The sequence below is a fragment of the Poeciliopsis prolifica genome, unplaced genomic scaffold, assembly GCF_027474105.1.
Source record: "Poeciliopsis prolifica strain line A6 unplaced genomic scaffold, Auburn_PproV2 SCAFFOLD023, whole genome shotgun sequence".
In the NCBI taxonomy this organism is placed as follows: domain Eukaryota; kingdom Metazoa; phylum Chordata; class Actinopteri; order Cyprinodontiformes; family Poeciliidae; genus Poeciliopsis; species Poeciliopsis prolifica.
This window is the reverse complement of record NW_026562398.1, coordinates 6,448,229-6,472,868: the sequence shown is the minus strand read 5'-3', so window position 1 is coordinate 6,472,868 and position 24,640 is coordinate 6,448,229. Positions and strand designations below refer to the sequence as shown.

At 37.8% G+C, this 24,640-nt stretch overlaps 2 protein-coding genes across 20 annotated transcripts in view; both read left to right on the top strand.

Annotated features, from left to right (window-relative positions):
- The window catches only part of LOC129370182 (rap1 GTPase-activating protein 1-like), a 53,257-nt gene extending 33,729 nt beyond the window's left edge, over positions 1-19,528 (top strand). For 7 of the 18 annotated variants that reach the window (XM_055045917.1, XM_055045930.1, XM_055045928.1 and 4 more), the window contains 23 exons: positions 487-522; positions 1,617-1,664; positions 1,896-1,934; positions 2,920-3,111; positions 4,611-4,714; positions 5,102-5,180; positions 5,266-5,319; positions 6,242-6,325; positions 8,168-8,268; positions 8,418-8,547; positions 9,893-10,048; positions 10,135-10,206; positions 10,295-10,381; positions 10,477-10,617; positions 11,614-11,736; positions 13,635-13,712; positions 14,465-14,574; positions 15,003-15,119; positions 15,268-15,403; positions 16,008-16,119; positions 17,048-17,124; positions 17,235-17,282; positions 17,402-19,528. In XM_055045917.1, coding sequence (XP_054901892.1) covers positions 487-522; positions 1,617-1,664; positions 1,896-1,934; positions 2,920-3,111; positions 4,611-4,714; positions 5,102-5,180; positions 5,266-5,319; positions 6,242-6,325; positions 8,168-8,268; positions 8,418-8,547; positions 9,893-10,048; positions 10,135-10,206; positions 10,295-10,381; positions 10,477-10,617; positions 11,614-11,736; positions 13,635-13,712; positions 14,465-14,574; positions 15,003-15,119; positions 15,268-15,403; positions 16,008-16,119; positions 17,048-17,124; positions 17,235-17,243 — 2,085 coding nt within the window. In that variant the 3' untranslated portion in view covers positions 17,244-17,282; positions 17,402-19,528. The remainder of the gene's footprint in view (positions 1-486; positions 523-1,616; positions 1,665-1,895; positions 1,935-2,919; positions 3,112-4,610; positions 4,715-5,101; positions 5,181-5,265; positions 5,320-6,241; positions 6,326-8,167; positions 8,269-8,417; positions 8,548-9,892; positions 10,049-10,134; positions 10,207-10,294; positions 10,382-10,476; positions 10,618-11,613; positions 11,737-13,634; positions 13,713-14,464; positions 14,575-15,002; positions 15,120-15,267; positions 15,404-16,007; positions 16,120-17,047; positions 17,125-17,234; positions 17,283-17,401) is intronic. The other 11 variants (XM_055045923.1, XM_055045932.1, XM_055045933.1 and 8 more) reach the window with 9 other exon arrangements.
- Positions 19,529-20,664: 1,136 nt separating this feature from the next.
- Positions 20,665-22,987, top strand: aurkaip1 (aurora kinase A interacting protein 1). 2 transcript variants are annotated; one of them, XM_055045953.1, is made up of 4 exons: positions 20,665-20,768; positions 21,376-21,475; positions 22,165-22,616; positions 22,708-22,987. In XM_055045953.1, the coding sequence occupies exons 2-4, from the start codon at positions 21,427-21,429 to the stop codon at positions 22,822-22,824; spliced, it is 618 nt and encodes a 205-aa protein (XP_054901928.1). In that variant the 5' UTR covers positions 20,665-20,768; positions 21,376-21,426; the 3' UTR covers positions 22,825-22,987. The 2 variants fall into 2 exon arrangements, with proteins under 2 accessions (XP_054901928.1, XP_054901929.1); XM_055045954.1 differs by having other exon boundaries at positions 20,694-20,773.
- The last annotated feature ends 1,653 nt before the right edge of the window (positions 22,988-24,640 follow it).

Sequence of the window (24,640 nt, the reverse complement as noted above, 5' to 3'; positions counted from 1 at the left end):
ACAATAAGTATTTCATGAAAAAAGGTAAAATGTTTGGACAGATGTGAAAAGCAATTACAGCTATAAATACTAATCAGGTGATTGCAAAAGGCAGTAAAACTAACAATTTTGTTTTTATGCCACAATTTTCTGTATACTTCACTTTGTATTTGTCATACATAATTATGAGAGAAACACTACTTGAGATTCATAAAGGCAATTGACTGAACTGGATGTTATTCTAGGGTGTCAGAATGATGACACCCTACAAGGCTCCGTCATTAGTCATCATTTTCAATATTCATCTACTAGTTAAACCTTAAAATAATTTGTTGCAGAAAACTGAAAGGTATTACTGTCTGTATTCGCTAAAATACTGCGGAACTGATGTTTGGTCCTACATGATTACCAAGTGAAATGCCATTCTTTCAAGAATCAATTAAGCTTCTTTTAAAGTAAACATTCATACTGTCAGATGAACTCAGACATGTCATCTCCTCTCCTCAGACCACAGATTTATTTGAAATGATTGAAAAGATGCAGGTAAGATGATGCATAGATCTGTGTATTTCCGTCTCGCCTCACAAAGCTGAAAACACTAACCTGCCGGTGTGTCTCTTTCTAATTCTGCTGCATCTCTTCCTGGCGATGACACTCCTTATCTTCTTCTGTTTTTTTTGTTACTCAATTGAATCTTGAGTCTTGCTGGTTTCACACCAGCTGCTTTTCCTCAGCGTCTCTACCAACGTTCTGGTTGAGACATTGGCTGACAGCGCTGTAAGCTTATTATCTCACTTCAAACACTATCTCCTGGTTTACTGAAGCTTTTGGAAAGATGTTTTAATAAGTCATGAAATCCTACACATGAGAGGCTAAACAGCTTATCAAAAGGCACAGCATTTTTGTGTGTTTGCAGTTTATGCTCCGGTGATGGCGTACACACATTAGTCATCATTTTCAAAAATATCAAAAAGCGCTGCAGACAAGAAGGCTTCCAGAAGCTTTCGCATATTTTATGTTTTGCAGTTGCTTTTTGTGCAAACAAATATATTTCTTTCGACAGAAACAGAGCTGCATAATATATATTTACCTTAATAAAGTTTAGCCTTGTCATGACTGCAACTCCGTTTCTCCATTTCTGCATCCCCTCTCCCCATGCTCTGTCACACACACACACGTACACACCCACACACACACACGCGCGCGCGCACACACACACACCTGAGTGAGAATGGCTGTGAAGCATTTCCACCCAACTTTGCATTTTTGTAAGCCTTCAGGGTCTAATTCCCACACTTCTGCAGTTTGTTTACTACTTTGCTTCCACTCCCCACCCCACACTGTCCTCTAGTCTTTCAGTATCCCTTCCCCGTCTATGAAACATATCTGTTTCAGTTTTTTTCCATCTGTTCCTATTTGACACTGCTTTGCTTTCTGCCTCACGTCTCCTGGGAGAAGTCTTGTTGTTATATAACGAGTTTGATCCTTTTCTCCCAGTTTGCTACGTTTTATTTTTAGACTATGATTATTACACTGCTCTACGAACATTGTTTTTTTTTTTTGTGTGTGTGTTTGTATTGGGACGTTTTTTTGTGTGTAATTTTCTTCTTTTATTGTCTTCTACCTACTTGTGACAGGGCAGCAGGATGGATGAGCAGAGATGCGCCTTTCCTCCACCTCTAAAGGTACGACTTTGCCTTCACAGGCACTTTATTTTTAATATGTGACCCGGACTGAAATATCTGTGTAACATTGTAGTATTGCTGAATTGTTTAGTGAACGGTTTGAACAAAACTTTGAATTGTTTCTTTTATAAAGAGATTAATAATAGAAAATAAGAGAGATTATATAACACTGTATGACTGCTCTATCAGTGTATATTTAGAATATATTTTTATTATTTGAATACTTTTCAGACTGAAGAGGATTACATTCCATACCCAAGTGTTCATGAGGTGGGAAAAATGCATTTCTTATTTACAATGAGAGAAAAATGTTATCATCTGCTGATTCTGTATGTTGTTTCTCTTACAAAGAATTGAACAATTTCAAATTTTAATGCTCACTCCCTGTTTATTAAAGAAAGACAAACTTGTCACAGAAAATACAGAAAAAATACATTACATAATAGATTAAAGGTTGAGAAAATGTGTATTTAATCCGTGAGAGAGAATAAAATAGGCATCCATCACTGAGATATTTCTCAGTGATGGATGCCTATAACACAAAAATGTGATTTTTGGTGCATTTCTCCTTATGGAAATTTTATACTTGCTCGTGGTCATTTAGCCTCAATCTACTTCAATCTGTACCATCAAACAAACAAATTTGTGCAGATATTCTAAGCCATATAGTATTGTTATTTTTCATGTTCGTTAAGTATTTTGACTATAAAATAAACCAAAATTCTGCACTATTTTAATTTGAAACATCATCTTTCTCAAGCCATTAGAATTTAATTTCCATGGATTTTTAGACTGAAGATTTTATGATAAATTTACTTTTTGGTTTCAGGTTTTTCTTTTTACTTGGTGCTTCTTGTAGAAGCACCAAGTAAAAAGAAATAATGGTACGTTTACCTCTCAGCCTTTTGGTCTTGACCAAAAGGCTGAGAGGTAGAAAAGAAAGATATTGATTTTGTGAACTGGTGTGCATTATATCGTGACAAGAAGTGATCACTGATCAGGAGTGATTAGCTCATTAATCTGGAGGTTAAATGGGCATGTAGCAAATCTGAGGAAGCCAGAATTAAGGCTTGGTTTTAGATGATCAAATATTTTTCACTTAATACCATCTAGTGCCTTTTTCACCTTCTTCATGAATTTTCTTTCTCTGGTCTTAAGAGAAACGAGAGAAAAAAGCTGCAAAATCAACAGGGAATTAAATGGCGCTCTCGCTCAAGTTTTTGCAGTGCTGATGTTTCACCCGTATTTTCAACAGGTGTTGGGAAAAAAAAGCCCCTTTCCTCTCATTCTGCTGCCACAGTTTGGTGGTTACTGGATTGAGGGAACCAACCATGAGCTGAGTGAAGCTGGGGACCCGGAGCAGCACCGACCGCCGTCACCCAGCAGCCGCACTAAACTGGAATGTAACACAACGGCCACACTGTACAGGAAACACTTCCTGGGCAAGGTGAGTAAATTATATGTACAATTCTAATGCAGCTTCTTCTCTTCTGATCTGAACTTTATCAAAAATGGTGAAAAACACGGGCTGCACAGTGGCGCAGTGCAGCAAGAAGGTCCTCTGTTGGTATGGAGTTTGCATGTTCTCCCTGTGCATGTGTGGGTTCTCTCCAGGTACTCCGGCTTCCTCCAACAGTCCAAAACAGTCTTAATTCTCCCTAGGTGTGTGTGTGCGTGTGTGTGTGTGCATGGTTGTTTGTCCTGTCTGTCTTTGTGTTGCCCCGCGACAGACTGGCAACCTGTCTAGGGAGTACCTCGCCTCTCGCCCGAAATGTTCGCTGGAGATAGGCACCACATTTTGTATGACTTACCAGAAGTAATTCATACAAAATGTACAAAAAATAAATTAATACACAAATTGCTAATGATTTAAAAGTGTCACTGATGAGATAAAAAAGAGATATTTGAAATTAATTCATTAAAGGTTACAGTTTTGGAAAAAATGAAGAGACCACAGCCCTGAAAACCTCCTGGTCTTTCCACCAAATATTGATTTCTGAGTTAAAACATTAGTCTAACTCATGAATATGAACTTGTTTTATTTGCATTATTTGAGGTCTGAAAGCACTGCATCTCTTTCGTTATTGTGACTTTTTCTCATTCTCTGCAAATAAATGCTACATTAGTTCATAGAATAAAAGAACAGTGTTCATTTTACTCAAACATAAACATAAGAAGCGTAAAATCAGAGAAACTGATTATTTTTCCAGAGTTGTATATAAGACCATATTGTTTAATATTTAATTATTTGTGGTTTGAAGTTGTTTAAACCGTCACTGCAGCTCATCGAATAGACACTAATGTTTAACTGGTAAATCTGCACAGCAACTCAGTGTCAAATGAGTTTTATTATTAAGAGCAGAAGAAGCCAAGCCCTTTTACTGTGATGTTTCAGGCTGGAAGATAATATGAATTTGTAATGCGTTGCATTAGGCAATGAATTATTCTACAGGCTTAAAAGGAAACGATTATTAAGTAAAATAAAAATATACATATATTTTCAATGAATAAGCATCCATTTTTGGTTATGAAATTCTTGCTTTATTGTATGATTTATAAATAATCTGTTGGTTTTCAGTTTTTAATGATTTAAGTACTTAATTGGGGAACATTTAAACCTCCAAAGTTAGTTGGTAATGATAAAATAAACCTGGTGTTTGACATTCTTAAAGTCTCTTTATCTGTGTGTAAAGTCATAGTTGAAAGGGCAAATAGGTTAAAATATAATGTGCTACTCAGTAATCTGCATTTGAAGGTTCTTCCACTGAACATCTTGTGCAATTACACTCGGATGTATCTTAAGATGTTTTTCACATCTGTTTAGAGATGTTAACAAATTTGTCCATTTGTCTGGTGGAAGTACTGCAGCAAAATGACATATGCATTGATTATCTGGGTTTGTTTTTGATGAATACTAATGGCGTTGTGCTAACTCTGTGCCCTCAGGAGCACTTTAATTACTATTCACTGGACAGTTCCCTTGGACATCTGGTGTTCTCCATAAAATATGATGAGATTGGTGACCAGGAACATCTTCGTCTCATGCTCAGGTAACACTCAGTATGTATGTGTGCAGCCTGTGTGATTCTCAGCTTTACAAAGAACTATTGTAAAGGCTTAAAGGGAAAGTTTACCACTTTTAGCAGCTGAAGAGCTTCAGCAAATGCAGCGTAATAATTTTTCCCCTAAAATCCCCAGTGTGGTGATAATGTGTGACTGGATGGACGCGTCGTCCTGCTGTTACTGCAGCAGCCATAAAGCTAAAGAGAGTGTCAACAGAGCTGTCACTTCCAACGACGGAGTAACAGATGGACTATTTAGACCAGAGAGTGGGTGTGATAGGAGGAAGAACAGGAGGCAAAGAGAGGGGAAGTTTGACGATTGGTTTTTGTTCTATAGCATCTGATGGATGAATTATTACTCTATAACGTCAACAGAACCAAGCTGAAAACCTACCAAGATGTGATCCCCATTTCCTGCCTAACAGAGTTTCCCAACGTGGTCCAAATGGCCAAGGTGAGAAGAGATGCATTTCTGTGAACAATAACTGATCAGTGGCCTCATCCTGACTTTTTCGTTGTTTTGAAAATTTAAACCCAAGCTCGTCTGTGAGGAAGTCAACGTGGACCGTTTTTACCCTGTCCTCTATCCAAAAGTAAGTTGGCACCGCCAGTTTTGTATTTGTCTCGCTCAATAATTAAAAATTTAAATAGTTTGACAAGCAGGGGGAGTGGGAGCTTTGTGCGAGTGTTAAGGAGACACTGGATGCTGGTTTTACAGTTCCACAAACCTCAGTGTATTTTATTTGTATCTATTTGTACTTCACCAAGAAGAAGAACCAGTAGCAAATTCCTCTGATCAGACAAAACCAAGTTTGAACATTTTGGTTTTCATTCAAAGTTCCATCTATGTCAGAAATAAAGCACTGCACATCAGCCTTGACACATTTTCACAGTGAAACATGCTGTAGAGATGCCAGTGTTAAACAGGGGCAGAAATGCTGGTCAGGGTTGATAGGAAGAGAGATGGAGCTAAAACCGGACAAAATTGGAAGAAAACCCATCAGAGGCTGCGATTCGACTTAAAAACTGCTCACAGACCCAATCTGATGTAAGTTGAGCTATTTGCTTATTATTTCCAGCAAATTCAGTTTCTAGACATCCAACGCTGACATAGTCACAATCTAAAGGGCTTCCAGCTATAATTACAAATCCATAAATCTACTCTATAAGCCTGAATAAAATGCATAAAACTCTTTCCAGATTTTTTTTTCTAAAATAATTAAGACATCCATATCCCTTCATCACCAATTTGTTCTTTTACCTCCTAATTGTTTTTAAATCACTGAGGCAAATTATTCAGAACTGGCTGACTAAAATCTCAATGTACCCACTGAAATAAATCTTCCACTGAATTTGTTGAATAATATTTTGCAAATCATTTGCATACCTTCGATGCAAAGAAAAGAATCGAAGAAAAAGTAAGAAATGCTTGCTAATCAAGCTCAATTGGTTGCAATTGATCAGCCCTTATCAAGAAGGTAATTGACAAAAAATATCTTTTGTGTGTTTCTTTAGGCTTCAAGACTCATCGTCACATTTGATGAACATGTGATCAGCAACAACTTCAAATTTGGGGTCATCTACCAAAGGTTCGGACAGGTGAGTAACAGAGTAGGTGTTCGTTCTGTTATGAGCTGCAGGAATGCAGGGAACGTGCTGTTCTTCTTCCTCCTGTGAACAATGAGCATGCATATTCAATGCAAGTTCTTATATTCCTCAAGGAAGCTGATTATGCTCAGTCCGTCTTGTACTAATTATGTCTTTCTGTCAAAGCCAGTCATTGTTGCTGCCTTCAGTTCACCCTCTCATTTTCTGAGCCAATCAGTTCCTTTGTGTCAGGGAGCAGGGCTGGAAGGACGAAAGAGCAACTCTGAGCTATTCCAAGAAAACTTGCAGGTTCTGATAGGCACGTGTTGATAAGGCCTAAAAGTAGGCGCTTTTAATTTTGAGAAAGACTCTCTGGTTAGGGCGACTTTCAGGAACTTAGAATATTATAAACAAAGGCAGCTTCTTCTTCTTTATTCTGCCTGTTTTAAGGTAAAAACTCCTTTTCTCACTATCAACTGATAATTACCGTTTAGGCTGAGAGGATTGTAACCACAAGCTCCCTCGTCTCTGAAGGTTCTGTCTAATTTGGCATTTGGCAATTATTGAAGTTATCGCAGCACAATATGCGTATCTTTATTTTTTGTGCTTGTGCCATAACTGCTGCTCTGCCAAACAAATGTTCTCTGCCACTCTTCCCAGTCCTTCTACTTGATATTATTAAACTAGACTTGGAAAGTACTATTGGAATTCATTCACTTTTTCAGAAAGTGGCATTAAAGTCAACAAGAAACACAGCAAGAAGGTCAGTAATAAAGTTGTGAAGAGGTTTAAAACAGGGACAGGCTAAAAAAAATTACAAGATTTGAACATCTCATAGTCGACGGTTCATTGGTTTACATGCAAAACCCCATGTGTTTCTTAAGGAGCTGCAGAAAAGATCAGAGCATATTTAAATGCTAGAATGGCTCAGTTAAAGTCCAGATCTAAATGCATTTTGACACCTGTGAATAGACTGTTCACTGCTGCAATTGCAGCTAAAATTTGTTCTGCAACACCTGGAAATGCATGCCATGCTTTATAGATTTTTGTTCAACTGAGGGTAGAGTAACCAAAACATTTTATTCAAGTAAGAGGGGCACTACTACGACATATTTTCATTTACATCATCAGACAGAACAAAATATAAAGTTATGCAGAAGTTTTTATGTTTTGAATATCAAAATTCATAAAGGTAGAATAATTACAAAATAAAAAAATCCATTAAAAAAGAAACTTTTCCATGTAGATTTCTTTCAATGAAAAATTTAAGAAACCTGTATGGCTAAAATAACCTTGTTCATTCAGTGGAGTTTTTCACAGTAAGTAGGGAATCCAGAGATTTTACTCAGTAGTAAAGTACTGACTGAACCTTTATAATAAAATTACTCAAGTAAAAGTAAAGAGGACAGCATAGCAAAAATACTCCTAAAGTTCATTTGCGCAAAATCCCAATGTAGTACATTGAGCTCTGGTCAAAATGAAGAGCCCACTGCATTGAACCCCACTGAAAACGTCCTGGTTATTCCTCCAGATATTGATGTCTGAACTCTTCCTGAGTTAAAACATTACTGTTGTTGTTTCTAAATCAATATGAACTTGTTTTCTTTGCATTATTTGAGACCTGAAAGCACTGCACCTTCTTGTTATTTGGATTCATTTTCTGCAAATAAATACAAATTTTTTGCTTGGAATTTTGGAGACATGTTTTCAGTAGTTCATACAATAAAAAAACAATGTTCATTTTACTCAAACATTTATCTATAAAAAGTGAAATCAAAGAAATGTGTGGTTGTAATGTTATTATGTTTATGAGATATGAATATGTTATTTTTTTATTTGCTTTCCTGGATTCAGACGTCAGAAGAGGAGCTGTTTGGCAACAGCGAAGAAAGTCCTGCCTTTGTAGAGTTCCTGGAGTTTCTGGGAGAAAAGATTGAGCTACACAATTTTAAAGGGTAAGTGTCAAACAATAGTTGTCAAGGCTCTAAACGAACTCCACTACACTCCTATTTGTATCCCATCATGCACGCTGCAGGAGTAAATGGTCACGCTTTCTGCAGTGATGGTGGAATATCCTGTTAGACATGCTTCTGTTTACTTGCAGTTTCCGCGGAGGGTTAGATGTGACTCATGGGCAGACTGGCACCGAATCCATCTACTGCAACTACCGCAACAAAGAGGTCATGTTCCATGTGTCCACAAAGCTGCCTTACACAGAGGGGGACACGCAGCAGGTAATGTGACACCATGGGACTCCGACACACCTTTCAAGATTCATATCAAGCGGTCAGGCAAGTTCCCCTCTGAGTATAACAGTACACCATTTCCCTGTTTACCCACGCTGAGTCAGAAAATAGCAGTGCATAAAATGCATACATGATCCATTACCATTTGCATATGTGAGCTGATTTTTCTGATTTTGTGTATCGTTTTTTTCCTTTTCCCCACACAAGTACTGATTATTACATGCTAGTTTACACTCCAGCATGTCACATTTTGTACAGACACAGATGGGAATGTCTGTGTTCACATGCTGAGCCTCCCAGCCAGCAGTAGTGGGTGTTATATATATGCCAGGTTGACCTAAAACAGCGAACTTGTCTGGCTGACTTCAAGAGAAACAGCGCCTCTTTGTGGTGGTTTGCAAATTTACATGTTGGCAACTGAAAGTAGGATGCATTTGCTCTTTAATGTCTGCATTTTCTGAAAATGGAGGGCATTCATCTGATAAATAAAATGTAGAACTACATCTTTTACACCTACTGTGTTTTATTTATAGTTGTTTGTGGTTCTTTTGCTTTATACAATTGGAAATGTGCAAATTTTATAAGCTTACTGTCATAAGATATGAAGGCGTTCTTGATTATGTTCCCAGAATACTTGAGAACGAATTAGCAGTGGACTTTGTTTTTTGGCTTTGAAGTTAAACTTTAGGCATTACACATTTTTAGTATTTTTGTTAGTTTCTGTCCACAAACAGTGGTTTGCTTGAAATAAAAAAAGTCAAGTTTTCATGTCATCCTAGCAGAGTTGTGTGCTCCATATGACTTGCAGAAAACTACAGGTGGGACTCTAGTGGTTTTCTTTTGTCCACTCTTCTGTAAAAGCCTGATTTGTAGAGGTCATGTTTGTTAGTTGCACTGCAAAGATTCTCCCACCTGAGCTTTAGTTGTCTGCAGTTCCTCCAGAGTTAACATGGGACGCTCTACCTCTCTTCCTAATACAGAATATGAACTCTGCTTTACACTTCTCTATAAATTTAATTCTTTGTTTTTTGGTCTTCATGTTCTCTTAACAACCCTTTTGAGACTTTCACAGAATAATTTAATTTATACTGACATAAAACTACATTTGCTTGTGCTTTTTATTAGTTACTTCTGAAGTTAACTGCAATTGACATTTAGGAGTGTCAGAGTAAAGGAGGTTGCATGCCTTATAGATTTAAGACATCTATTGGTGAGAACCATTAGCTTCCGTCTATTACATTACTTTGTGGTTTTAAGATGAAAAACGTGATCACAAATTTGAAATATTTTTTAAATATAATCTCAAGCTTATTCCTGGAGTTTTGTGCTTCAGTTGCAGAGAAAAAGGCACATAGGCAACGACATCGTGGCCATCGTATTCCAAGAGGAGAATACTCCCTTTGTGCCAGACATGATTGCCTCCAACTTCCTTCACGCTTACGTTGTGGTCCAGGTGGTCAACCCCTGCTCTGACAACGTTGTCTACAAGGTAAACTCTCCTCACTTTACTTTTTTCTGCTTCTTTGAGATAGTTGATGTGAGTGATTATTCTTCGGCCTTAATATTTGTTCCCAGGTTTCAGTCACGGCTCGGGATGATGTTCCTTTCTTTGGCCCAGCTCTCCCAAACCCGGCCATGTTTAAAAAAGTAAGAGAAACACGCAGCTTAACAATCAGTCAAGTCATCATATTTTTATGTTGAACTGCTTTCCTCTCTCTGCTTTGCTTTTAATTAGGGCCCTGAATTTCACGAGTTTCTGTTTACAAAGCTAATCAATGCAGAATATGCGTGCTACAAAGCTGAAAAGTTTGCAAAGCTGGAGGTGAGTTCTTGGACGTTTTTCGTCAAACATAAAAAAATCTGTACATTCTATTCGTTTCTCATTCTCTTTTTTACATTTGCGTGTTGTGGTTTCAGGAGCGAACACGATCAGCTTTGCTTGAAACCCTTTATGAGGAACTCCATGTGAACAGCCAGGCCATAATGGGAGTTGGAGGAGAGGACGACAAACTGGAAAATGGGAATGCAGGAGGAGGGGGATTCTTTGAATCTTTTAAGGTAAAAGGAGAGTCAGATGCACAAACTGCACTGCCATAAGAAACTATGTAAAAGCAAAGTCCTGTTTGAAATGTGCAAATCTTTAATCCAGGCCCAACATACGTCAGCGTAATTTAGGATTACATTTTGTATGTTTTGAGGGTTTCCTCAGACATTTTACTGGCTAGTGGAAGGAATTTGCACCATTCTTGTTGTATTGATCTACAACCTTTAGAGGTGCTGCTGCAATTAGTTATTTGGAGCTTCTTGTTTCTAGGCTTAAATAACTGGCTGCCATCTGTGACTTTATCAAAGAGACAGAATTGAGCAAGATATTGATTTTCTCCATTATTCACTGCACAAAAGACAATATTTGTATTTTCAAAAATGTCAGCCTATCCATTCGGCAGATACTGCTTTTGCTGGTATTGTAAGATGAAATAGATCAATGTTATAACACTGACGCATTGACTTTTTGTGACCTTTATGTTTTAATACCTGTCGTTGGATTTTTCTTATGGCTTTTCTCTGGCAGCTCAGGCTCTTGACACTTGTACACAAGCTGGGCTGTAAGAGCTTTATCACCGCCTCCCAGTTGTTGTTAAATCTGAATGAAGTGGATTTCTGCAGCTCTTTGCTCCTCTTTGCTTCCCAGCTTTTCTTCCTCGTGCATCCTGGCAGCAACTTGACGCTGTGCTCTCTGCATGCTGCTGAGCTGCCACACTTTTTCACGATGCTGTCACTAATTCACAGCGACTGGGCAGATTTCGAATTGCTCTGCTTCTCCGCTGCGTTGCATCCAACTGAATTTAACTACTTTTAGCAGCTTGGTGGTTTGACATCTGCTTATTCTTTCTTCCTCGTCCTGCCATCTACCTAAATATAATAACTCATCAGCAGAGCTGTCTGCTTCTTCCTTTTCTGTCAGTGGAAGTCAAAGACGCGATCCCGGTTCCTGTAGGGGACAAATATCAGTGCCATCTGAATGTATCTCCTCCTCCTCATTTCTTTCCGTAGCGGGTGATTCGCGGTAGGAGCCAGTCAATGGATGCCATGAGTCTAACTTTAAAGAAGCCATATGCAGTCTCCAATAACCTGAGCAGCCACAGTCCTGCAGAGAGCCCTAAATTCCCTGGGATAGTAAGTACAGTGCCTCTCTTCGCCTCCATTAAGGCGAACCTCGCTACCTCTGCCTCCTCCAGCACCTCTTCCCGGCCCTTTATCGCCTCTTCCTCACACGCTTGCCGCATTAACTTCTCACACTGACGCACCTTTCCCTCAGCCGAGGGGATCAATAACAGACTGCTTTGGTCTGGAAGCTGACTCTCATGTTGCAATTAGTTGTAAACTGTCTGCAAGATGGAGTGAGAGGAAACTGGCTGGTTGTTAGGCTTGTGGTGATGGTTTGGGGTTAAAGCTGTCCTTTATAAATCCTAAAGCATCTGCATTCTTCACTGCAAAAACACAAAATCTAACCAAGTAGTTTTGGACTATTTTCTAGTGCAAATATCTTACTTGAAATCAGACAAAACTAGTTTACAAGTTACCTTTTCTAGTACTTGTACTAGTTCCTTTTCATCAATATTAAGGAATTATTGACTTAAAACAAACATCTCACTGATAAGTTAGTTTTGTCTAATATCTTCACTAGAAACCAAACCAAAATTACTTGGTAATATTTTGTGTTTTGCATTGTAATACAAGCATAATAAATCTCTAATGTGTTCCAATAGTTTGCTAACAATATGTCTGCCATTATGTGCACAATACGTTAAGCATGGGTTCAATTGATAAGCACAGAAAATTGTTGACTGAAGAAAAGGATGAAAACCTTGTAACTTTGCCTTACTTCAGGATGTTTGTAAGCGAGATGAACTAATTCAAAGCATCATTGTTGCTTCAGCTCTTTAATCTAGCAACTTTTCTGATCTGAGCTGTTTACAAGGTTTTTATCCGATGTTACTGTTGCATTCAGTTTACATCCACCCATCATGGGCATTGCTATCCTAATAATGTCATTCATGTTGTTAGATGTATTCGGAGAGACCTGGATTTGATCTGCAAGAGTTTCCTTTCCAAAACAGGCTAGGATGTGTTTTTGGGACCATTTTTGGTCTATTATTGCTAACGTGCTAACAACACATTAGCAATAACAGTTCAAACTCATCATTTAAAAGCCCCAAATTATTTTTATATTCATGCCCATGATAGCTGCATGCAAACCTCTGAATATACAGCTCTGGAAAAAATTAATAGACCACTTAAATGATCATTTCCCTTGCCTTTACTCTTCACAGGTATATATTTAAGTAAAATGAACATTGTTCTTTTATTCTATTAACTACTGACAACATGTCTCTGAAATTTCAAGCAAATCTTTAGTTTTTATTTGCATAAAATGGGAAATGGTCAAAATAACAAAGAAGAAGCAGTGGTTTCAGACCTCAAATAGTGCAAAGAAACGTTCATATTCATTTAGAAACAACAGAACTAATGCTTATAGTTCAGAAATCAATATTTGGTGGAATAACCAGGAGGTTTTCAGTCGGGTTCACTGCAGTGGGCTCTTAGTTTTTTTTCCAGAGCTGAACAATGGGAAAAAAGATAAATACATTGAACAGGATTTACTGTTGCAGCCGTCAGTAAAAATGATTGCTTTCTTTTTGAGAAGATGCTCTCTAATGGTGTTTAGCACATTATGATGACACCTAAGAATACTTGATCGTCCGCTCCTCTCTGCTACTTTTTTTAATCTCTTCTTCATCATCTTCCTCACAGGCATATATTGCTTACATAACCGGTTCATCATGTCTCTCTCCCATTCAGCTGCCTGTGTTGCCCACGGAGCCATTTGTATTCTCTAGTTAACTTATGTTTGACTGACATGACTTACTGCATGAAATCTCATATATATTTGTATAAATCTCATGTTTTCTCTCCTCCTCATCTCTCTTTTTTATGTCATCACCATCCTCTCCTCCTCCTCTTCCTCACTCTTTCTTCTTCTTCTCTGTTTCCTCTCTTCCTGTCTGCCTCAGTCATTGCTTGTCCCAGGCAAAAGTCCCAGTAAATATGGACGCCGTGGCAGTGCCATAGGGATAGGAACAGTAGAAGAGGTTCATGTCTAATTACTAACTACCTTTGAACTTATTTCTGCTGCTTTCTGTTGCTTTTATTTGTCTGCATGGCTCCGCTGCATCAAGGCCGAACATAATTCCCTGCACATTTCAGCTCCTCTTACTTCCTTTTGGAAATCCAATCATTTGAATTGTTTAGTTTTAAAAATTAAACGGACAAATCCAATATGATATTGAAAGGCCAAAGTTAATTTAAAACTGACACGCTCGTTTTACTGTTTTCTGCTTTGCTGCAGTAGGTGCTATCTTTCTACAGTGTTTCTCTACTCTGTTTATGTCCAGTTAGTTAATTGAAATAATTCAGTAAGCCCCCCTTCAGAGCTTTCACTAAGAGAATTGCCTTGCTGCTCTCTGAAGCCACATGAAATTAAAATCTTTTTTAAGTTCCTAATTTGAGACCTTTAAAAATGGAGACTGACTGAACAAAGCAGCTGCTGAGGAAGCATATTTACAGGCAGCCTCTGCAGCCTGCTCATCTTTTATCTCCCGCTTCAGCGCGCCGTGCTCTGACAGGGGGACTTTCACCTTCTCTTGGCATGAAACGCGTATTTCTCCCTATTTTTTCTCGTCTTTGTAGCGCCTGAAAAGCCACATATTACCCTGATAAATCAGAATGTGTTTTTGGAATTTGCTTTCCTTTTAAATTAAATTTAGAATGTGTTGTGGATTGGAATAGAACTTTAGAAGGTATTCCCACAGTCTGACACTTGATTTTCTGCTCTCCCTGCCAGTCTCTGATTATCCCAGGAAAAAGCCCAACAAGGAAGAAGTCAGGTCCTTTCAGCTCCAGGCGAAGCAGCGCCATCGGGATCGAAAACATCCAAGAAGTCCAGGAGAGAAGGTGGATGAAGACTGTTGTTTATTATTACTGCGCTTTGAACTTGTTCTCGTTTTTTCACATTGCTATTTATTGGTATTTTAATTGGTTTCATTGGTACATTCTGGCACAACCGGCCCTTTAAGAACAATGAGATATGACCCAAAATGGAAATGAGCTTGACAGCCATGAACTAGAGAGTCCTCTGGCAGATTATCCCACAATTTGAGCATCCAATAAGGTAGTGGTTATCCATGATCTGAAGTTGGGAATAGTATTGTTACAACTGCTCAACAATCAACAATCAGTGTTTACCAAAATGACCAGCCTGTGTATGAATCAGTACAGCAGCCAGGAGGAGCTGCAGAGATCCACAATGAGTACCTGCATCACTCTTGGTTGCTTTGTTGGTCATTTCAAACTGTTTTTTTATTTACTTTGTTCTGTACCAGTAGAGAGACATCTCCTAACACTCAGAAGACTCCTGACAGTGGCCACGTTTCTCAAGACCCAAAATCCGACAACTCAGACCAGAGCTCTCCTGAGGTTCTCACAACCACCAAGAACAGGTGAGCATGACAGACTGCAGCAGCATAGCATGTTTTTTTTTTTCTCTGTTGAACTTGTCATGCATCGCCTTGCATAAGCATGGCACCATGCTGTATTGCTGCATGCAATGCATTTGGTGGGATCAGAGAGTGGTAACCCAGGCTGCAGCTCTCATCTTTGTGGCAGGACCCCTTCCATCCCTGAGGGCAACGACCTCTCCCGTTCCTCATCCAACGCCAGCAGCTTTACCAGTGTGGTTGAGGAGAATGAAACCGAGGCAGCAGAGGACTACGACACAGGCATGGTGAGTGGGAAACTCTGCATTTTGCAACTTTAATTAAAAAATATGTTTTTTACTTGTTTGTTAAAACTATCTCCATGCTGTGGAGATAGTTTTAACAAACCTCTTTCTACCTGTCCTACTGTTGTCCTTCTGAAGAAATGCAGCGCTCCCGACCAAAAACAACCAATCTGAACGAGGAGGACGGTCTTAGCGCTGTCAATCAACCTCGTGTGCTCGCGGTTAAATGTGCCAGTGGGAGAGATTCAACTCACCATTTCAGAAAAACTGTTTATCCACCACCATCAGTGACTATGCTAATTAGCCTCAGCATTCATGATAGGCTATGCTAGCTTCAGTGTAGCAGTAAGGAAAGGGGAATGGTCAGCGCCACACGGAAGGGTGATTGACAGCGCCAGGACCCTCCTCCTGGTTCTGATTGATTGTTTTTGGTTGGGAGCAGTGCATTTCTTCAGAAGATCAACAGTAGCACAGGCAGGAAGAAGTTTTGTTAAAACTGTCACAACACACCATGGACAAGTAAAAAACATATATTTTTAAATAAAAGTTCACAAATATGTAAGAATTACTTTTCGTACTGCAGCTTTAAGTCTCTTGTCACACCCAGGAGAGTCTGTCTTCAGCCGGGACGCCTCACAAGCGTGACTCCCTCACCTACAGCACCTGGTTGGAGGACAGCATCAGCTGCACCAGCAGCAACAGTCGTGGCAGCTCTCCAGGTTAGTGGAAAACCTTGTGTAGTCTATTATAAAGAACATAAGAGCGATCATTTTTAGACACCATGCAACATTATAATAAACAATAGATCATTGTGGTTAGGTCTGGTTAGGTCAGCAAAAGTCCCCATTTCTGAAAACAACAGTGAACTCTAAAGATAAAGTTGCAAAGAGATTTTTCATGTGAAATACAGAAAAAAGAAAAAGTCCCTCTTGTGGCAACATTATTAGATCTTTGCAGGTTGCAGATTCATCATTATAATGAGAATTTCTGGAGCCTTCGGAAAAAACAACTAACCCCAATTTCTTTTTCTGAAACTGCAGAGGAAATATCCTGCTAAGAAAAACACTTTTTAAAAATATGATGTACATGTCAGTTGTTGTGATAAGTAGTTCCCAAGTATAATAAAAGACGAATAAGGTTTACCTTGTAAAAAATATGCTAAACCTTGAACATTTTCACGTTGCATTACGTAACTACAGACTTTAATACCTTTTATTGGGATGTAATGTGACAAACTAGTACAAAGCAAAGTGCAAGAACATTTTTGTTAAATACAATATAGCAGAGACAAAAAAGCAACTCAGGACTCTCCAGTCCCTCCTTCCCCTGGAGATGACTTTTGGATGTAAAAAAAAATAATTGTGACATCGAGCAGCCCCCTAAAGGCTGATACTACAGATGCATTTTACAAATTACACCTTTGTATTTGGAGAAAATTACAACTGACCACTTAGAATGTTTTTTTCCCCCACCTTTATTATGCCTTAAAATAATTTGGATTATTCATCATACACATCACTGTACATAATTTTCCACTTTGCATTGGCCTATCGCATAAAATTTCAATAAAATATGTTAAAGTTTGTTGTTGTATTGTGACAAAAAGCAGTCACTAAGGTTTACTTCCTCTGCTGTCTTGTCCCCCAGGGCCCGGTAAATCTGATCGAGGGAAAGCCACCGACATTCGGATCAAACTAGAACGATCACATGACCATCAGTCATCAGTGAGTCACCTGCAGTTATTTTAGATTTTCCACCTCCAAATTTCTGCATGTTTTTCATATCTGGGATTTATTGGTCTTTTATTTGATTATTTGTGCTTCTCTTTGTGCAGAACTGTTAACCCTGCCCACCTGATTATATCCTGAATCTCCATCTTCAGGTTGGACTTATGTCATTCAACACTTACTACGATCAAACGGAATAAACACCCTGTATGAAAATATAAGTGATCAAATGTCGCTTGTGAGTTGTAACCAATGACCTGTTTTCTCCCAAAAGCAGTCCCATATGTCTCACTCCTTCTGAGAGCCATGCATTTGACATGACGTGTGAAGAGAAGGAGAACGATGATGAAGATGAGAGAGGACTATCAGACGGAGCCTGCAGTTGGCTGCTCAGGGAGGACATGCATCCAGAAACCCAGAGGACACTAGGAAGGGTTACGCACAAAAAGGGGCCACATTTTTACATCCTTTGTTTCCTTCCACTCATTTCTTTGCCTGTTTCCACATCCCTTGCCTGGTTGTATTTCTTTTTATCTTTTATTTTCCTGGCCTTTCTTGTAGAAGTGCACATTTGATCTGCAAATGTAAATGTTTTATCTGTGAAAATGTCACTTTTGTTTAGTTGTCTTGTTGAAGTCATGGCGTTCTGGCTATAAAAAGTACAGACTGTGCTCTTAGCTGTCATCATGAGGAAACCTGCAGCCCAAAGATAAAGACAACTTAAAAGGCATGTATCATCATATTTAAAATTTCACCTTTTAAAATGAGGCTTTTTGTTTCACAATTGTAAAAAATTTATTTCCATTTCTGAAGTGGAGCAATATGTAAAGGTATGTGGAAAAAGGAAAATGATAACTAAGAGTGCAAGTTGCAAAAGAGTGATGACATCACGTGTTGGACCCTGCACACAACAAACAAAATAAGTTTTTCTAGAAGATAAATTGTCCCAGATATTATTGCGATAAATGATTATACTGTTGTTTTGTAGATAATAAAGAAAATAATGAGAATAACGTTCAGTTCTCAGAAGTCAATTAGCTTTGATTTTGATCAGAACATTTTACACTGGAACAAGATTTTAAATATCCAAAATAAAACACAACAACTGAAAACAATAAACAAAACGTCAATAAAAATCACACACAACCAAAACTATAAATAAGTATATTAACATCAGAATAGTAATTATTTAGCTCATTTTTTAATCATTTAAATTACATTGAGAAATCTACTGGATAGATAATTGTTTTGGAAAATATAAGTTCTTACCTCATTATTTTTATCAATTTGTGTAAAGAAATATTAGTGCAAATTGTATTTATTTATTTATTCTTTTCTGGTGTTAAAATATGATGACATTTGCCCTTTAAGGTTTTTCGCTTAATAACAGTCTCGCATATAAATTCTGAAGGATTTGGCGCGCATCATGCATCAGAAAAGTTCATTTGTGTAAAATCCAAAGAGAAGAACATAATTGCTGCACTAAGACACTTTCCATCTACTTTCTCCAAATTAAGCACATTTAACAAACGATGAAAGTTTACTGGAAAGAGAATCTCGACTGATACTCTTAAAGTTTTCTTGGCCTTTTAAGTTTATGTTACCTCAATATTTTCACCCACATTCTCATCTACCAAAATCTGTCAGTTGTATTAGATTAACTAATCAGACTTGATTCGAGGAACTGAAGAATTGGTTGCATTGCCTGTCGTGATGAGTCACTGCCTGTATGGTTAGCCGATGTACCAATATAGTCAGTCACGTTATTTTTGTACTTCCGTCTTTCTCCAACCATGTTTTTATTTTTTCCTTGGTTCCTGGTGAAGTGTGAGTTACACGGTACCTCTCTGGTGATAACACTCAGCGTCTTGTCATTCAGCTTGTATATGTTGCGTTGGTGTAATTGTAGTCTCTACCTGTGACGCCTGGCTTGTTTCAGGCCTCTAACCTTGTTCAGTGCAGTAAGTTTACAATGCAAATGTGATCAAACCATGTATATTTATTTGCTTTAAAAGTGACTAAATCCAAACTAAGCTACTGGTTTTGTGTACATAAATATAAATTTAACAGGAGTACATATATTTATAGCAGGTGGATTTTAAATTGGGAGGAGCAACACCATAAGTTTACTGCCAAGTTAAATATTTACTGTTGTTTTATGTCATGTATTCTTGATTTCAGATTTGATTTTGACAGTTTTGTAGATTTTTAAAGGTTTTCAGACTGTAAAAGGGAAAATGTCTCTGTACAACCCATTAACCATTTCAGTTGCCTTATATCACACAATGACAGTGTAAGGAAAGCCAGTGTCGGCAATAGTTAAGTCATCAGGATTTCCAATGAAATGAATGTTTTGCTTTTGCTTGTTTTTACTGTAAATAAATTCCCCAAGAAGTTTAAAGTCTGCTGGACATTGCTTTTACAAACACACGCACAATTTTCACAAAGCCAAAGAGAAACTTCTTTAATTAAATGATTCGATGGGAATTTTATTCCCCCAGAATAAAATGTGAGGATACTGACAGCCCAGGTTTCACATGTGGAACCAAATAGGGGAAGCAGATGACTTCAGACATGAGTCAAATAGCCACAAAGAAACTTAATGTAGTCATGATGAAAAATAAATCTGCTCATGGAACAAATGACTCAGTGGAAACATGTTTCCATGGAGGTTCACAGTAATGCAGATTCACAAACAAATAAATACAAAATATGGGAATAACTGCTGTTGATATCGTCACATGATACACTTAAAATAGTTTTGATAAATTATTTTTTAAAACATTTTTCTAATAGGTTTATAGTAATTTGATGTAATTCAGTACTGTCCTATGTTGTGCTATTTTCATTTAATATTGAAGGTGGTTTGATTAAAGTGGAATAATATATTTTTTTGTTTTTTTTCCACATGCACTGCTGTAGCTTAAAATCTGTGCTGTTTAGTACTATGCATATTAACGTAATTGTGTAGAGTAAATATCTGTTTTTTGTCCTCCATGCTCCGTTTAGTTTGGTGGAAGAACTTTTTTAAACTACAATTGAACTCATTCTCTGGTTAAGCGTGGTGATGAGTTTTTGTTTCTTCCTGAGACACTGTTGAACTCTGTCAGATCCACAAAGTAATTGTCTAAATGAAGAAGTGGTTCACATCTAGACACAATACTTCCATAGCCATCTTACTTTCCAGATTCAAATACTAGATATGAAATATATACAAAACTACCTTAAAACAGAAACTAAAATGGTCTCTTTTTCTTATTCTGGTCACTTATAATTACGCCTTCGTGAGCAGAGAGGCTATTCGATTATTAAGGCTGTGTAATACAATATTCAAACTTTACTCATATTCTTTTGTAAATGTGCTGTTTTTCAATTTGTCCTAAAATCACAAAAATGCAAATAAACCATAGTTCTTTGGGTTTATCAATAATCAATCATTTTTCAGACCCGGTTAGAGTTTAAAGCTCTCGACAATTTGTATTTTTTATTTAGCAGTGGCCGCCAGAGGAGACGGACCTCGTACTTGCGCGGAACCATTGTTCTGTAGTCAAAACAGGAAACGTGGTGAATACGTGTCGCACCTACCGGAAGTTGAATTCCTAAGTCACATTGAGAAGGAAACCCGGTCACGAAAATATCTGGTAATGTAAGATTTGTTTTCATTGTCAGTAGTTTGTGTTGTCGTTCTGTTTAAAATGGGACTTTGTTACTCTTATGGAGGAATATTCCGTAATGTAACGATTTTTAAATCCGCATCCACTGTTAGCTGGATAGCTAGTAGCAAAGCACTCTTTCAAATACGAAACAGGTCGTTATTGCTATGGTTTCTGGTCCTACTTTCGATTTCTTTCATTCTGTTGTTTGATCAATTTGCATTACTGAATATGCATACTCTGAATTTTATTTAGCTAATTTTATTATCCACAATCTGGGTTATTTTACGCAACGTTCCCTGATCTACAAAACCAGCTGCAAATAACTCTTGTATTGTTTTAAGACAGAATAGTTTGCTGATATTTGAGCGCTGGAAACAAAATATTCTTGCCTTTATTTGGTAAATCTCTCTACATGAACTAATTAATCAGATTAACATTTAGTCGCTTTCTGAATCAACTGCAGCAGGGACACAACTAAGACTGACAATTTCACTATTGTTTCTAATTACCTCCGTTTAATTGTCTTTATTCTTTGTTTTGCTTAATTTGTCAACCCAGTTGTACTAATTCAGCTTTGTCTTCTTGTTTGCAGGACCTCTGATGAAACACCCCGTTACTGATGAATTTATTTAGTTGATTGTTGATGATGTTTGCCTTGAGAGTTGTCCCACGATTATTAAGTAGAACAACCTGTAAGTATAAACAAGAAAGGCAATATAGATTTTACTATTATTCTACATTTTTTCTGATATTTCTCCTGAGAAAATTGCAGATTAGTGGAAAAATTTTTTAGTATTTTTCTCTGTAGCTATTACCTGGTTATGATAGCTTTGCAGGAAAACCTTTTCAGTACTAAAATTTGGCATTAATCATTGGGATTGCTCTAATACAATACCCTTGAGTTTCTCGACATCTCAAAAGGAACACTTACTTAAAAAATGTGAGCTAAACTTTGCATGATTTAAAATTATATTTCCACATGTGGCATGCATCTAATTGCCTTTCACTGCAACTGAAGCTGCAAGTCTTTAAGTGGTTTATCTTTAATATCTTTGTTCATTTAGAGAGTGAAATGTTTGATGATTCATCTTTGTGGGAAAAGAAAAACTTAAACTCTTGTCAGATTGAAAGTTGAACTTGGTCTGTCTCTGTTGAAGTTTATTTTATATTTTTGCTCAGCTGTTCTAACAACTGAATTTGATCTTTGCTTTAATTGTGGCTTTATGTTTGGGGTAGACCTGCTGGAATGTGAACCTCTTGACCCCTTAAGTTTTCTTTGAGTATTGGGTTGCAGTTACATTGTGTGAAGTTGAAAAATTGAGTTGAGATGATCATACTTTGGAAAACCATCTTAAATTACTCTTTCTCTTTTTATTCCCAGATGGAGGTCAAGTTCATAGAGGGATTCTGAACACATGCCTACCGTCTTGCTGCTCATCGCTACAGCAGAAACTAAGAAATTACTCGACAGCAGCAGATAATACGTCTCCTCCACGATGGGTCCAGCTTGAGCCAGAGCTGGAAGAGGCTCTGGTGCCGCGGAAGCTTTCGGTGAGTCCGCTGGAAAGCTGGCTGTCTCTCCGCTACTCCCTACCGCCGCTGCTGCAGTCGGCGCCGCCGCAGGGAGACGTAGAGCTGCCGCAAGAGAAGCTGCTGCCACCGATCTCCGTGCCAGTTTTGGAGGACGGGGAGGGCTCAGCAACACCCATGAAATGCAAGAATGTTTTAGAGATCCGACGGCGAAGGATGAACCGGCATAAGTACAAGAAGCTGCAAAAACGGACTAAATTCTTGAAGAGGAGAATTTTGGAGGGCAGGGGGAGAAAAAAGCAGGTGAGGTGCAAACGGTTGAATGTAACTCTGCTATTCTCTTATTCTGTGTGTGCTCTTGTCAGATAAGCTTGGTTATTTATGTTGTGTGCAGAAAAGATTTGAGGAGGATCTTGAGAGGATATGGAAGCGAGCTGGACTGAAGAAAGCTGTGGACGGCTGGACCACACCTAAGATCTTTGTTAAACAATACAGAAAAACAAAGAACTGAGGAACATTGACAACAAATGTTTAGTCTGTGTTGCATCATTCCCACATGCTGACCCTGAACACCTCTCTTCATCGCCAGGTCATAAGGTCATGATCCTTGTGTTCGGTTAAGATCTGCAAATACGTTGTCTAAATAAAGATCTCACTTTTATTTCACTCAAAAAGTTTTTCTTTTATTCCTTTCTACATCCAGTACTTTGAATGATTATTTAGAATCCTTTGACTTATTTACATTTTTTCATTTTACAGTCAAAACCTACAGTTAATTTGATAAAGCAAAACAAAAAGGAATTGTAGCCTGGGAGAAAATTTTAAAAACATTTTATTGATCCCAAAGGGAGAGGAAATGTTATATTAACTAAGTTTTCTTCAGAGTTATTGTTGACGATGATAGCTGTGGGCACAATGAATCTATCTGCCGTAGCAGTTTGTATTACAGTGAATTTGAAAAAGCCTCTGACTGAAGACACTGTTTTTCTTTTGAAGTCTCATGAAGAGTATGGTAAGAGTTGTTTCTAATTCTAGTGGTTTTATGCAAAATCATTTTTTTGCACCATCATCTCTAATTGTTCCACAGTAATCCCCAGAACAGAACCTGATGTGATTGATGGTTTTAAAAAAAATAATCCTACAAATAAAAAGTCTGAAATGTGTGGCATGCTTTAATGTTCATCCCAAATGAGTCAATCACATGTCTCTGCCAGCTTCACAAAACTCTTCTTTGCAAAAAAAAAAAAAAAGGTCAAATTTAGTCAGATTGGGGAGAATCAATGATTTAATAAAGAAGTCAATTCTTTATTTGAATTAGATCTGTACTTTGACTGGGCCAATCTTAACACATTAACATGCTGTGGTTTAACCCAGCCTGGAACAAGTTTTCTTCCAGGACTTTTTGATCTCCATCCATCTTCTGAATATCCTCTCTGTCCCTGCTGAAGATGCCGCCTCATGTTTCACCTTCAGGGCAGTGGTAGGTTTCTGCCACATTACCATAATGCATTGCATGTTGGCCAGATTTCATTTAGCTCTCAGCCGATGAGAGCATCTTTTATTTTCCCACGGTTGCTACATGGTATGTGGAAAAGGGATTTTCACGATGCTGTTAATTTTCCAAGCCTTCATGGATCAGCTATATTTATTCAAAAGTTTTCAAAATGAAGCAACTGTTATTTATGGGTCTTTGATTACTTGGAAGTGATTATAAATCTTATGAAAAACTTTTCCCTCCACTGTAATTATGAGCTATTTTGTGTCGATATATCAATTAAACCGCAAATAAAATAAACTGGAGTTCGTGGTTCAGGTTCAAAGGTTGTGATTTTTGTCAGTGTCGTACACTAGATGGCGTTATTGCGTCGTTACGTAAACTAAGTGAATGTGACATAATTTGGTTTTGAGTGGTTAGGTCTCCAAAAGGCATTTTGATAATCCTTTAATAATGGGTCTAGTTTGGGGGAAAAAAATCTGCAAAGATTCTTCTGGAGTTCTACGAGCGAGTTTTGTTTAATTTAGGAAAAAAAAAGAAGAAGAAGGAGGAAAGGGGAAGTTTTTCCATGTGGGAAAAACTATATCATGGAAATATGCGCGAAAAGAAACCAGAGTCCAAACAACAAGCTGTAAAACTTCAGGGGCCAAATGTTTCAGCAGCCTCCATGCGGGGACTTTGGAAAGTAACAAACATTTTCTTGGAATAAGGTTTTGCATGTAGACTAAAAGAAACAAGAATAAATGTGTTTGCGAGTCTTTTGGATGGGGATCAAAACACAGAGTTGCATATTTTCTTTGCTTTATGACCTTTTTTAAAGAAGTTGATGTGT